A 16,094-nucleotide genomic window follows, 5' to 3' on the forward strand; every position below is an offset into this window, starting at 1 on the left:
GGATTTCCAGTGTTTAAATATTTTTATTTGAATTTTTAACAGTTCAACAAATACATTGTAATGAAAAGTCCTGCCACCAGAATGAGCTTGGTGGAGTCACAGTCACATTCTAATACCTCCCTTCCAGATGTCAGCCACTCTTTCCATTCCCCTCTCCTCCTCCCTGTCTTCTTTCTCTTGGCACCCCCTATGTGTTCAACTAATCTTTTGTTTGGTGTAAGTGTCGAAATGGAAGTAAAGTTTTATTTTTTTTCACTTGTTGTGAATGGGGGTCCATTTCCATTTGTTATGGCTTTATTTTATTAATATATCCATAAATTAATATTAATATGAGACTACTTAACTTACTTCACTAAAAATTTTCAGTGAAGAGTAAATGGGTGTAAGTTATACATAAATGTCTAATACTGAGAGTACTGTGGATAGAAATTCAAAGGCTTTAATATTTGTGACAAACAGCAATATTCTTTTATAATATTTCAGGCGAAGTAAACACACAGTTGTGGCATATTCAGATGCAATTTATGTATTTGGAGGAGACAACGGAAAGAGTATGCTTAATGATTTGCTCAGGTTCGATGTAAAAGAAAAGTCTTGGGGACGTGCCTTCTCTACTGGAACACCACCTGCTCCTAGATACCATCATTCAGCTGTAGTAAGTTATCATTAATTTACTTTCTCAGATTTTTTCAAGGGTCATTTTTAAAGTTAATTGTTGGTTTCACTTTCAGGTACACGAGTCATCCATGTTTGTATTTGGAGGTTATACCGGTGACATCCATTCAAACTCAAATCTTACAAATAAGAATGATTTATTTGAGTACAGGTTTGGCAGTGGACAGTGGATAGAATGGAAGTTCTTTGGCAAGTATGTTTGAAGACAGTATTTGTTGTACAGAGAAAGAAATCAACTAACCTGTGACAAGTAGTGTGCAAAAGCTATATATATTATTGTTTTGACTGTTTGAGGACACCTGTACCACGGTCAGCCCATGGGGCCGCTGTTTATGATGGAAAGTTATGGATCTTTGCTGGTTATGATGGAAATGCGAGACTAAATGACATGTGGACTATATCACTTGTGGTGAGATATTCACATTCACTCTGCTGTACGTAACTGAAACATACTTCATATAATTGGAGAGTGGGTACCTAGAAAGAAGTACAGAATTAATGTAAGTTGCTAATTGACTGCTAACTGAAGGTTATATGAACCAGTCATTCCATCCCAGTAAATGGAATATTCAAATATAAAACATAACTAAAGCTTTTATTATGTACTGTTGTTTCCCTGGTAATTAGGACCAGTGACAGTTTTTACTAGTATTGTTAATACTCATAAGGCACTTTGAAGTGATTTCAGGCTGGCACAATTTCATAAAACCTTTTTTTCTTGGTTTGATTTACTCTACTCATTATCATTTTAAAGCAGACTGTTTCCTGTTCTTAAATTGATTGCCCATTTAATTTGTGGAGTTCTTACTGTCACTGAATTTGCCCTATTTTTCCTCCACAATGAAAACTTTGTTACGGAGTACAATAGTACTGTGCTGATAGCTCCTTAGATATTATATTCTTTTGCGCATTAATTACTTCATTGTGTTCAGTAGGTTTTATAAAAAGTGAACCTTCAGGAATATGGAACAGGTCAAGGTACAGATTAACAAGATGGGCAAATTGCAGAAAACTGACCTGTGCACAGTATTAGAAATAAACTGTCATTATAGTGTTTTCTGTTTACCTGTATGCACAGTCCTGCAGTATTTTAGAAACAGAACTGGTATTAAATGTATTTACTGTAATCATGGTTTTGATCTATTATGCCATTTTATAGTGGTAGCTGTAACAACATAAATTGCTTAGGCTGGTTCAACTTTAAGAACACATTTTCCTAAAAAATTTTATAAAAGCAAACTCTTTCAAAAATTATAGCTCTTCCTACTTTATTATGATTGACCCAAGGATAGTGTCCTCTTAAAAGGAATGATGCACTGATGCACTTGTGGTGTCGATAGGTCACATCGAGCACGTAAAGCATGATCTTTGAACTCTTAACCAGTCATGTTAATGTTCCAGTCAGCCTTTGTACCTTGTACAGTGTAAACGTTTATCTTTCTTTGTGGTGAAATATATGTATGTATAGACAATTATGGGAACAGTTTGTTGCATATACAGTTATCCATATTCCCGTTTCCCATATTGGTGACCCCGAAGTTTCTACAAGTTTCTAAGTTTTCCGCAATTACTGCGCTGGCTATGTGGAATCAACAGCCATGGCTGCTTCACTCAATGTTTTATACGAGGATTTGGAGGCTCAGCTACTACTACCAGGCCACTCCAAACCCCTGCCAATGGTTGTTTCGCCACTAACGGACAGTGATTCGCGATCTCCAACGAAGTTAACCTCAAACTTTGCAGCTCTAAAACGGCTGAGTGTTACGCCATTACCTCAATGGACTCGGGTTTCGTGTCGCTGGACTGTGCACGCCAACATGTGAAAGATGAAGTGGATGATTTCTAGAATCTTGTAGCGATCGATCACTCATGTAGTGTTCATAGGGACCCAAATTCACACGTGCTTTGATCCTCTACGTGCCACAGCATCGGTTACAGTAGTGCCGTGTGCAATGCTGCCATTTGCGCAAAACGCACATGCGGTCAACTGCTATCAAGCTATCCCAGTTTTGCCTTCCTCACAATTTAATAATGGACATTTTTATAAATCGAGTTCTCCAGGCTCAACCACCAGATCTGCTGCCCAGTTTCTCGACCACGTGGGTTTGAGCACACCCAACGGCGCTTCGCCATCCAGGAACGTTGTACCACAACAAGGTGACCGCCAGCAGGTTTCACCAGTGATTTATTGTCCTACCACATGGGATGCATCTCTGATGTGCACAGAAAACTCTCGCTGTTGCCACACCAATTAACAACACCCCCCCCTCACCCCCCCCCCCCCCCCCCCCCTATCCTCTCACTGACAGGGGCCCCGATTCCAACCATACAGCTGCTCGCTCCTTCTGCAGTACCATCTGCGCCTGCCGCCCCGGCCTTCTACCTCATTTCCGAGGTGGACAATTTAAGTACTGTGCCTTTAACCTCCGGTCCAGTTTACGGGTCTATCTCATGTGCCACTCACCCATTCATTCCCACGGTACCGATCATGCCTGCCGCAGTGTGCTTCCGTGACTCATCAGGGACATTGCAACCGGCCATTGTTCAGGATGTGTTTGCTAGTAACATGCCCACGCCAGTAGTGCTGGGTTAGAGTACAGCCTATCCTACCACGGGACAGCAAGCCTCCCAAGATACGCTGAAGCCAACCCCCCCTCCCACCCCTCTGCTGCCTGCCGAAGCTACCTCCTTTATACGAGGACAACCCGGTTTCATGGTTTACATTTGTGAAGCACCTTTTTGAGTGACCGACGACAACTCTAAATTTCTGTGTCTCGTCATGCACCTCCATGACCACTCAGATTTAATTTGTGACCTCCTCCTTTCGCCACTGCTGCTGCCAAAATAAGAGTTTGCCAAGAAGACAATATTGGACCAACTCGCCCGCTCGCCACAGGAATTAATAATCAACATCCTGTACGAGGAACACTTGGGGGACCGCACTCTGTCACAACTCTGGTGCCGCCTTCGGCTACTTCTGAGTGAACACATGATCCCGGACGTTACCCTGCGGGCGGTATGGTCTGCCAAGTTACCTACCAACCTGCAGATACACCTGCTACTGCACTCCTTTGAGTCTATCGGCTCTTGCCTTCGCATTGCAGATCAGCTGTATGCACTACCGCGACAAAAACAACCAGCTCACCTCTCACCGCTGGTTGGCACTATGCCGCCTGTTTACCGGCTGTCTGCGGACAGAGGCAGGGCTTGTTCCACCTCCATGCCATCTGCACCACCAGGCAGTACTCACCAGCTCTCGTCTATTTCCGAGCACTCAAGAACCGCGCGCGCACCATACGTCCCGGTCTACATTCCGGAACAGATCAACGAGGACAAACCTCATCCACTGTCACAATCACCGCCACCACCACATCCAGCTCATCCGTACTGTTGGTACTACAAGATTTTCAGGGATGAGGCCAAGAAGTGCAGATTACCTTGCCAGCACCCAAATGCCGACCGCAGGATCTAAAAGATGCCGAGTCCTGCAGGGAACTTCACAGGTGTCATCAAACATTGCACTCCATCCACTCGTCCTCTTGGCCGAGTGGTCGTTTATATGTGACCGACATTTCGTCGCGACTTGTTTTCTTAGTCGACACAGACGCTGATGTGTCCATTGTGCCTACATCGTTGGCTCCTCCCGTTTTTTCAACGACGAAGTCGCTTCTCCGTGCTGTCAATGAATCAACTTTACAAACTGTCAGTTCTGCTAAAGTTATTGTGCATCTATCTCCTTCTCTACGTTTCCCATGGACTTTTTACATCACCAACGTTGACGAACCAATTCTCGGTTTGGATTTCTTGTCCCATTACAAACTCACCCTGAACATAGTCCAAGGTTCAGTGCTACTGTCAAACCTGGGCACGCAGCTGCATTTCCCGTCAACACAACAAAATCGGACACCACCCCCTCCCCCAAGGATGTTTTCGTCATGTACATATTGACCTTATCGGCCCTCTACCACCGTGTCAGAGGGCTACAGATATATCCTCTCCACAATCGACCGCATGTCTCGTTGGGTGGAAGCTGTTCCTTTATCCAACATCACAGCAGAAACCGTGGCCAAGGGATTCGTCTCATCACGGACCACTAGGTTCAGTTGCTTGTCCACCATCACCACTGACCAGGTTCGACATTTTGAGTCTGCACTTTTCACGATTCTATATAACCTTTGCGGTGTTAAAAAAATTCATACAACAGCCTACCACCTGCAAAGCGTTGGTTTAGTGGAACGATGGCACCCCACCCTTAAAACAACACTCAGGTGCCAAGACTGCCTCTGGTCTGAGGTGCTTCCGTGGGTGTCACTCGGTCTTCGTTCAACCTTTAAACCTGACTTACAGGGAACCATCTCTGAATTCATTTTCAGTGAGACTCTGGTTCTACCTGGGGAACTTATCCTGCCTCAGGCACCCGAGGATTTCCCCATCTCCCCAGACTTTATAAGTAGAATGTGAAGTGGACTGACAAGGCAGCCAGTCCACAGTGACGGGTAGCCGATAGAAAGGCACGCGTACACACTCACGCCGACGGGCGTCAATTCTGGAACAGGATAACTATTGAATGGTAGCAAGAAAAGTACGTAGCTGCTTTATACTTAACTTTATTATTTGATGACTACAGCATTCTTCTTGAGACATTTATACTATAACTCTCAAAGTAGGTAAGGCTAATGGCGCCTTGCTAGGTCGTAGCCATGGACTTAGCAGAAGGCTATTCTAACTGGCTCTCGGCAAATGAGAGGAAGGCTTCGTCCGTATGGTCGCTAGCAATCTCCTCGTACAACTGGGGCGAGTGCTATATCGTCTCTCGAGACCTGCCTTGTGGTGGCGCTAGGTCTGCGATCACACAGTGGCGACACGCGGGTCCGACATGTACTAAATGGACCGCGGCCGATTTAAGCTACCACCTAGCAAGTGTGGTGTCTGGCGGTGACACCACAGAATGCGCACCCACTTTAGACACGCACGGCTACATACGCCTGTCAGTCATTCCCCACCGGACACTTACGTGCCAACCGCACACATGTTCCCACGTTATGCTCAGGGACTATTCCATTAGACAACCCCTGCAACCCCAATACCTCGGCCCCTTTGAAGTACTCCGGAGGGGGGAGATGGCATTCGACATTATGGTTAAAGATCACCCGCAGACTGTTTCACTACACAGGCTCAAGCCTGCTTTCGTGGACTCCGATGCCCCTCTGCCATCCCAGTCAGACCATCTGGACGAATTTTCCGTTGCCGAGCCCGATAATGAGTTAGCTCATCCCAGGGTAGGGTCTTCTCCTTCTGATGATTCGTCACTGCAGTTCGCAGATTTCCAAGCATGTCAACAACAACCCCATGTGCAGGTTTTGATGACGTTTCATCTACTGGAGACACTTGCTCCCCGACTTTCAACTTGTGCTGCAGTGTACTACCTAACCGCGTCAACGACATGTCAATTGTCAATTTCGACGACCGTGTTCTCGTGCTCCTTACGGACACTGCAGACTCGACACTCGATGAGGAACTAGATGTCAAGATAGTGCATAGCCTGTCCCTCCCCAGAGAGTGCGATCCATCAAGAGTTCGTGCGTTCATCTCCTCGGACGGCTCAATCTGCATGCCACACCCCTCCCCACACCTCTACTGCCGGGCCGGGCGACGCATCATCTGCCCCCGCTGGCTGTCTGATTATGATGTGGACCTGCAGCTCGTCACCGCACCTTCGCCGACTGCCCTGACTGAGATGGAGCTTCCAGTTGTGCACCTGTCGCCTCACACTACTCACTCACTCCGAAGCCGACGCCCACACAACCTCCCCTCAGACCTCACAGGCCGTACTCCGTACTGCAGGGGGGTGGGGGGGTGGCGTTGATAGGTCACATTGATCGCGTGAAGCATAATCTTTGAACTCTGACTGCTCTGGCGAGCCGCATTTTTTAATGTTACAGTCAGCCTTTGTACCGTGTACAGTCTACATGTGTTTGATGCGTATGCAGTTATCCGTATTCTCATTTCCCATACACTTCATAATCGGGTAGAAACAATTATAATTTTTATAAAATAATTTGAGAGTGCAATGTATTTTTAAACTTGAACTGGTCATTAAGCATTTATATTGTTGTGGTTACCACTTTAAATTGCTATAATAGGTCAAAAATCATGATCAAAGTGAATAAATATATTGAACAAGAGACCAGGTGGAAAGTGTCTTCCTTGGAATTCACTAGAGGGCCCTCTGCTCACTGTTGTTCACACTTATAGTAGCTAAATGTAATCAAGTAAAAAGAAAGCTGCTACTCTGAAAAAAGCTACTCCGAAGAAAGCTACAGGTTCCTCTGTTATATTTTACCTGATGCTTTATGTCCTATTGATAGTTTAATATTTACTTGATTGCATAACAACCTACATGTGTAAATACAGAATCCAGTGTTTCTACTTGTTATGCACTTTTACAGTGAATGCTACTACCCAGCCTTTGGATAACAAACCTTTTCAATTCTTCGATCTCAATATTCAGATATTTTTGTAGATTTATTTATTTAGTGTGTGGTGCTCTTTGACAATCGTAAATATCATTACATTGATGGCTAGTAGTTATAGTAATAGTTCTGTTTATCTGTGAAATACTTGTACGAGGATATTGGGCATGCTGTGGTATTAAAATTTAAGAACAAGAAAGAAAACTGTAATTCATGTACAAGGCATGGCAATAAAGAAACCATACTGGGTGTTCTGCATATTTCCAGCTATGTCGATGACAAAGAGACGCATGTACAAAATTTCATGCCACTTTGTTGGTTAGTCTGACTGTGAGCAGACTTAGAAGTGGGTTGTGTGTCTGAGCTCCATTGGAATTATGCTATGCTCTAAAGTGGAACAATGCGTTAACATCAGATCTCTCACAAAACTTGGAAAATTTGCTACAAAAGCTTACAATTTGTTGAACCAAGTTTACGGTGGTCAGTATCTATCTCATACACAATTTTTTGTGTTGGTTAAGAGGTTTGAGGATGGTAGAGAAGATATCAAAGGTGATCCGAAATTGGGCCATCCTTCCACTCTGAAAACTGAAGAGAATTTGAAGGTGGTCAGTAGAATTGTTCAAGGAGACAGCCACTTGAGCATTCGAGCAATTTCAGAATTTGCCTGCATGAATAAGAGAACAATTAGACAGATTTTGCGTGATGATCTCAGCATGACAAAGTTTGTGCTAGAGTGGTGCCAAGAATCGTCACAAATAAGCAAAAGCAACATCGAGTGGACTGGTGTGCTGACACTCATGAAAACATTGATAATGACCCTGATTACCTTAGTGAAGTAATTATGTGATATGAAATATGAATATTCCAATACGATCCAGAGACAGTCCATGCATTGGAAGAGCCGTCAATGCCTTAGGAAGAAGAAAGCATACATGAGCAAATCAAAATTCAAAGTAACGATGATTGTTTTTTTCGATATCCAGGGGGTTGTCTATATTGATTGGGTGCCTGAAGGTCAGACATTCAATCAAGCTTATTATTTAACTGTTCTGAAGACCCTCCATGAATGTATGCGATGAAGGAGACCAGATCTGTGGTAGAATCGCTCATAGATTCTTTGTCATGACGACATGCTAGCCTGTAATCTGATGTCCGTGAAGAAGTTTTTGGTGAAAAACAACATTCCAGTGGTGAAACATCCATTGTATTCACCTGTTTGAGCACCATGTGACTTCTTTCCCTTTCAAAAACTAAGGTGTGCACTCTAGGAACCAGGTTAGAGTCCAAGGATGTAGTGAAGGAAAAAGCAACAAGCCTCCTCAACTGCATAATGGAAAAAGACGTGCAGCACTGCTTCCAACACTGGAAAATTTGCATGAAGCAATGCAGAGATCAGAGAGGGGATAATTGAAGGGGACAACATTTCAGTTGTGTGAGGTTTTTTAATAAAGTTAGAGTACGAGTCCAGTTTCTTTATTGCCACAACTAGTATGCAGGCATTTACATAGTTCCAGGATTAGTTTGACAAGGAAGAGACAGGTAGTCAGCAGCAGTAGTCTTATAATAGGAACCATCCCAGTGTCTGTCTGAAATAATTTAAGGAAACCAACAAAAACTTAAATCAGGATAACAGCTGGAGGCTGAAGCATCTATATTTGTAAATAAGAGGTGTTTCTCTTTAAAACAGCACTATCTCGTTTGGCTTATCCATACTGTATGATACAGGTTCGCAAAGAAGTTATTGAATAAAGTATAAAGCTAGTACCACACTGTTCGTACCTCACTGCCAAACACTATACATTCATTTTCGTAGTGTAACATTGCCCTCACACAGAGTTACCTGACATCAGAACCCATAACGATGTTGGGACAATTTTGTGTATCACAACTTCCCATTTACTTGCCTGAAAAATTGAATCAGCATCCCTCTACAATGAGTGAGATACTGAAATCAGAAAGAGGCTAAGGTGTTAGTATTTACATTGCAAAGCTTTGAGAGAAGGTTTTCCAGAATAGAAAAAAAGCATTATAGTGCAAAAGTGTTTCATGAAATGATAGATAATATTATTACATTACTATTATTATTAATTATTACTATTATTATTGTTATTATTATTAACAACTTTGTTACATTTTTTATGAAACCCCTACTCGTTGTTAGTTAAGTAATCCTTCACTATACAGAACGTAGTGATTAACAGCTGTTTTTCACTGCATTTTTAAGTGTGTTTGTTTTGATAATATCTTTACTTTCCTTGGACAATTTATTGTAAAATTTATCCCTTGGTGGAAACTGCTGTTCTGAATTCTATGTTTATTCTTTCTTGGTAAATGTAAGTTTAGTCTAGCTGTTGTCCCATGACTGTGGATAGAACTGTTATCTTGGTAATTATCAAGGTCATTTTTGATTTGCATAACTAATTGGTCAGTGTATTCACATGATATAGTTAAAATTCCACATGTTTCGGAAAGATTTTTGCAAGAAGCTCAATTGCTGTTGCTGATTAATATTCTTATGATTATTTTGTATAGTTTGAAAACTGTACTTTTACATCCCAGAAAAGAATTTCATAAGTATGTGTTGTAATTAGGTATAAGTACAACATGACCAGTATACTGAACATAACTTTATTCCACAGAAGCATTAACAACTTGAACACAGTGTTTAAGTAACATTCTGCAGGAACCAATTAATTACACAAAGAGCTATAGCAACACAAATAGAGGACTGAGATTGAGTGTGGCTCAGCTAGCCTTGAATAACTGGGGCCCATGGCGAGCTCTGATTGTGATTCTCTCTCTCTCTCTCTCTCTCTCTCTCTCTCTCTCTCTCTCTCTCTCTCTGCGGATGATATAGGACTGACACACACACACACACACACACACACACACACACACACACACACAAACAGCGTTTTGAAGGTAAACACACGTCACTGCATTCCTCCTCTCCTTGGGAGATCACGGATTCTCAAGACATCCATGCTGTCCTCCTTGTCCACTGGGCTCTGGCTACAGTGGATTGCTGCAACGTGAGTGTACAGTCTCTAGTGCTTCGGGCACAGACACATTCTGTGCCTGCCTTCCCATTTCAAACCATACGGTGACACTGGGCTGTTTCCATGTCAACCTCAGGCATCGCCTATGGTGACGGTGCCTGCCTTCCCATTTCAAACCATACAGTGACACTGGGCTGTTTCCATGTCAACCTCAGGCATCGCCTATGGTGACGGTGCTTGCAGTGCTGCTGATACTAGTGTCAGCAGTTCCTCAGATATGTTAGTTGAATTATTAAGTACTACTTCCTGCATTCTTTTTATGAGATATGGGATTATCCATTGATTGGCTATATCAGCAGTCCCAAAAAACTTCAGTCTATCTAGGAGAACACTGATCAAACACTCAAATACCTTAGATAGGTTGCAGAAAATACCAATTGGCAAAATTTTATTATTTAGTGCTTGTAAAATTTGATGAATGAACATATAAACACTTCTGAAATCCAAACTGTGTTTTACTGGGGATGTTATTGTTGCTCAGGTGGGATACTATCCTAGAATACATCACCTTTCCAAAAATTTTCAAAAAGTCAGCAGTGAAACAGTGACATCTCTCCTATCACCTTTCTTGGACAGGTGTTTGACAATGGTATATTTCAGTCTCTCTGGAATAACGCCTTCAGTTAGTGATGCATTAACTATTATACTCTCATGAAGCTGCTGTACCAATCTTCCCTTGCCAGTCCTGTGTAGCTGTGGGTCGTGCATAGTGAAACCCCGGCTGATAGTCCAGACTGGTACCAAAGCAACATGTACAAAGTCTTTTTAAAAGAATTGACTGTGTATTATTATATTTATCTTTTGTACTCTCTAGATTTTGGCTTTTATGCCATTATCAAGTACATTGTTAAAAGTTGTTAGACCATTATTAAATCACGTCTGTTAAGACAGTCGGAAACAGGTAAACCATCTTCCTTAACAGACATGACTTAATAATGGCCTAACAACTTTCAGCATTGTACTTGATAATGTCATAAAAGCCGAAATCTGGATAGTATAGAAGATAAATGTAATAATACACAGTCAAATCGTGGTTTACTCTTTTAAAAAGTATTGTATGACTGTGCCCAATGCCATCAAAAACTTTTTATGTACAGAGTCAGCTACCACCAGTGCTATTTCCAACACCAAAAAAGTCACTATAAACAACCATTTCTTCATAGAAAGATTGACTAATAAGGTATGTTTCAAATTTTCTTTCAAGTTGGTTGGGATTTGCAATTTCTTTTTTAGTACTGGATAAGATTTTATTGAGACCTTTGCACTAGAGTAAGTAAGTCCACTCTGAACTGTAGACAAGGAGGGCAAAGTCAACATGAAAACTATTCTGGTGTCTTATACTGTGATTGTCTAGATCATTGTTCAGCTGAAACTGATTTTTATTGGCAGAAACAAAAACCATTAAGCAGTAAATGCATCAAGAATTGAGTGTAAGAACTCTAAGATCTGTAGAAAAATATGTGCAGTATGTAGTTTTCCACTTTACAACATACTCTTGCTGTTCACTTCTGCTGAAAAATTGCTTTATCTACTTTAGATGCACTGAATTATTCCATAAGATAGCAGGCAGTGCAAATATACAGAATAAACCAACTCGACTGTCTTTAGGTCAGCAAATGACAAAGCACAAAATATGCTGAACTGAGCTTCCTTATTAGTTTATCTGTATGTTTGGCTCCATTTTAACTTTGTACCCAGCTGGATTCCAAGCAGTTTTGCTTGTGGTGTTTCATTTAGTGTATGTCCATTAATGTCAACTTCTGCTGCTAGCAGGTCGTTCTGTGAGCCATGCATACAACACATTGTTAGCAATTCTCTTTAAATTCCAGTTATATTTATTATGTAGTAAGAATTATTAGTGAAAGTCTTGTTTATAACATTAATAATTGCCTTTACCATTCAGTCACCTGTTTCCACCCACAGCAATGAGTTTCTGACAGCTGTTCTTTGACAGCTTCATAGTTTGAGTGTGTATTTGTGCTCTAGCATTCATCCAAATGGAGTTGCAGAGGCACATATGACATGTTTTGTTGTGTACAGCATATTTGTTGTTAGAGTATTTAAGACTGGAGGTATTTGTGCAAAGGAAAAGAAATACATCACCTTAAAATTAGATGTTTAGGAAGAAGTAGCAAATCATTATTCTTTGTCTGAGTGAAGTTTTAAACTGAACGGGCTTTACCTGGTACTGTTCCTTCATTAAATTAGCATGCTTTGAGATGAATTTAAGTGTGTTGTTCATTGGAGAGAGATTGATTTCATTCTCTGCTCATTCATAATCTCTATCTGGAACATGCATCCATTTGATTTTTCTGGTATTGATCCAGGCATTAATAGAAAAAATATTGACTCAATAAGAGTTCAAACCAAGCTGAGAAATAAGATTAGATGTTTTAGCACTGATAGTAGAACGCATTAAATTGTTATTGATGCTTCATTTGGGTTCACACTGTAGTGCATAAAGGCAGATTTCATTCTGGAACTTTAATGGTGTTAGTGCTTATCTTAAAAACCTCACGAAGCACAGATGTTGGAATTGATACTTGTCTTAGGTTTAAGCAAGTCAGTCTAGCAAACTAAATTGAAAACGGTGCCCACAGAACTGAAATAGGTGTCAAGAAGTGAAGATATCAAAAGAAGTGTATACTTTCAGTAGCATAGGCAAGCTGAAGCATACAAGCAGAGGATTCTGAAACTTTGGTTTTGCTCTCTGTTACACATCTTTTTACAAAACTTATTAATGATAGACCCCAAAACAATGGAAAAGCATTGTGGAGAGTCACATATACTTGACATTATCAAGTTAAGGGGCAATCTAGATTAACGTGGAAACAGAAGTACATTTCAGACAGCCAAAATCTCTGTTTTACAGCATTTATTGTGATGACCAGTTTCAGCAAACTATGTAACCATCATCAGATCTTTTGCAGTAGATTCAGTTAAATGTACTGCAGAAGATCTGATGATAGCAACGTAGTTCCCTTGAACCAGTCATCAAGGTAACTACTGTGCAATAGTGATCACGGCTGTTTGAAGTTGTACTTCTGTTTGTAGGTTAGATTAGTGATGAATCGTACTAGACATTGCAGATGTCCAATAGATTTGCATGTTCCTGGTAAATGCCAGCTGAATGTTACTCATCAGATAGTGTTGATACCATGGTGGAATTTGCTGGAGCTGTTTGTAAGTGAGTCTGACTGATTTGATAATCCTTGACAAGTTGTGATTCTTCAAACTGTTGGTAGAGAAATATGTTTGGAAATATTGGACGCTGCATAATAAAGTTGAAACTGGCCACTTTTCTTTTCAACATGACAGAGCTCTCATTCATACAATTAATGCCACTGCTGTAAAATTGTACGAATAGGAGAAAAATGAAATAAGGAAGCCAGAGCACTATTCTCGAGGCTCTTTGAAATGAGTTTCAGCACCAGTTGACAGCCGGTTGACACTGCCATAACATGGTACAAAAAAGTTAAGCATGTGTTGGAAAGAATGGCATGAAGTAGTTGTACATATCTACCACCATTAAATGGAAAGTGTTTGTGAAATGGTAAATGGTGCAATAGTAATGAAGGGTGCACCTACAAAAATATATCAACTTCAAGCAAGCATTTTGAACTGGGTCCCGAGTAATTACTGTCATTGTAGAGTTTGTTGCTCATCTTCATAGTTTTGCTGTGGAGGTGGCAACCTACCTGTGTGGATCTTATTTACACACAACTGTATTTGAATAAGATGTTAGAAAACAAAACATAACACTGAACATACTCTGTAATTGTGTTTTATTTTCATATTGCCTGTATTTGACTGAAAATGAATGGCACATATTACAGTGTAATTGCAAGTGTTAACATGTGTTTTCTGTAAATTTATACTCTTTTCTTTTAGGGAGACACAAAGCTTTGGGAAGAAGTAGCACAAATTGGAGACTGTCCACCTACTTGCTGCAATTTTCCTGTGGCAGTAGCTCGTGAGTCCATGTTTGTATTCAGTGGCCAGAGTGGGGCAAAAATCACTAACAGCCTTTTCCAGTTTCATTTCAAAGAAAAATGGTGAGGCAAGAAGTTAATCGTAAATTTATATGTCACAGACAAGTTTAATGCTTAGTGCAAACATTTAATACAAACCACATAAAGGTGGTGTAATTCTCCTGTGCACTACTATATGGCCCTCTCCATTGATCATTTTATTTATAACTCCATTTTCAGATGATATTTTAAAACTGTTTTTCTGATTTCAAAATTTTACAGCAATTATCAATTTGTATGGAAATTACTTGCATCTAATGCATAGTGTTGTGATTTGTCAATTTGTAATGGCATGTTTGTTTTTGTCTACAGCTACCAGTGACTTATCCTTCCCTTTCTTCCCTTTGGCAAATTTTCGATTTTTGTCTTTTCCTTCTTTTATTTCTTAGAAATATCAACATTTAAATGTATAATTCTCAAACCACTATGAAGTACATGGCAGAAGGTATGTTCCAGTGTACCAGTCATTAGGGTTTTTTCATGACTCCATTTACATATGGAGCATTGGAAGAATGATTGTTTAAATGCCTCTGTGCATGCTGTAATTAAACTATTATTGTCCTCAGGATCTCTGTGTGAACAATACACAGGGGTTGTAGTACACTGATCAGCGAGAGCATTATGACCAACTACTTAATAGCCAGTATGTTCACCTTTGGCACGGATAACAGCACTGATGAGTAGTGGCATGGGAGCACGAGACCTCGATAGGTCACTGGAGGGAGCTGGCACAACATCTGCATGCACACGTGCGCGCAACCCCCCCCCCCCCCCCACACACACACACACACACGTCAACTAATTACCACGAATTCTGGAGAGGGGAGAGATGAGCTCTGACACCACATTCAATCAAATCTCAGATGTGTTTGATTGGGCTCAGATTTGGCAGGTGGGGGGCCAGCACATCAAAGAGAAGTCACCACTGTGTTCCTCGAACCACTCCATCATACTCCTGGCATTGTGACATGGTCTGCATCCAGTGTACAATAATCCTTGGCCATCATGGTGACTTGCACAAGCTCCACTGGATCCATGGATGCCCTTATGTATGTTCCCCAGAGCATAATGGAGCTGCCACCAGCTTGTTTCTGTCTCTCAGTGCAGGTGTCAAAGAGTTGTTTCCCTGGCAGATGACGGATTGGTGCCCTGCCATTGGTATGAAGAAGGTGGTATCAGGATTCATCAGACCACGCAACGCTCTGCCACTGTGCCAATGTCCAGTGCCAATATCTCATGACCATTTCAGCTGTAGTAGCCAATTTTGTGGTGTTAACATTGGCACACATATGGGTCATTGGCTGAGGAGGCTCATTGTTAGGCATGTTCGGTGCACTGTGTATTCAGACACACTTGCACTCTGCCCAGCATTAAGATCTGATGTTAGTTCTGCCACAGTTCACCACCTGTCTTGTTTTATTAGTCTGCCCAGCCTACAACATCTGACATCTGGAATGAGGGGTGGCCCTCTGGATGTGGTTTCACCTTGGCTTTGTCATGTGTTGAAGACATTCTCCACAGCACTCCTCGAACATCCGACAAGTTGTGAGTTTCCAAAATGCTTGTGCCAAGCCCCTGGGCCATCACAATCTGCCGTCAGTCTAACTCAGATAGATTGCTCGCCTTTCCCATCCTAAGCATGGACAACACACTCACTGATACTACAAGCACTGTGCATGGGCCTGACTAGCAGTCATTCCTCCTTAGGTGATGTTGCTATCACCTGGATGAGTGTATATCAACAGTAGGTTGGTGGTAATAATGTTCTAGCTGATCAGTGTATATTCATAGAGTCATCATCTATGGCTGCTTCTTGAAACTTTATAAGTAGGCCTTCTCAATATAATTTTTGT

The 16,094-nt window shown here is 41.4% G+C and overlaps 1 protein-coding gene across 1 annotated transcript in view; it reads left to right on the top strand.

Moving 5' to 3' along the window:
- LOC126419049 (leucine-zipper-like transcriptional regulator 1) overlaps positions 1-16,094 on the top strand; it is a 139,646-nt gene that overhangs the window by 16,928 nt on the left and 106,624 nt on the right. The window contains exons 3-6 of the mRNA XM_050086120.1: positions 484-655; positions 732-868; positions 970-1,084; positions 14,102-14,265. Of these exons, the coding sequence (XP_049942077.1) occupies positions 484-655; positions 732-868; positions 970-1,084; positions 14,102-14,265 (588 nt within the window). The remainder of the gene's footprint in view (positions 1-483; positions 656-731; positions 869-969; positions 1,085-14,101; positions 14,266-16,094) is intronic.

This window comes from Schistocerca serialis, chromosome 9 (assembly GCF_023864345.2).
Source record: "Schistocerca serialis cubense isolate TAMUIC-IGC-003099 chromosome 9, iqSchSeri2.2, whole genome shotgun sequence".
NCBI lineage: Eukaryota > Metazoa > Arthropoda > Insecta > Orthoptera > Acrididae > Schistocerca > Schistocerca serialis.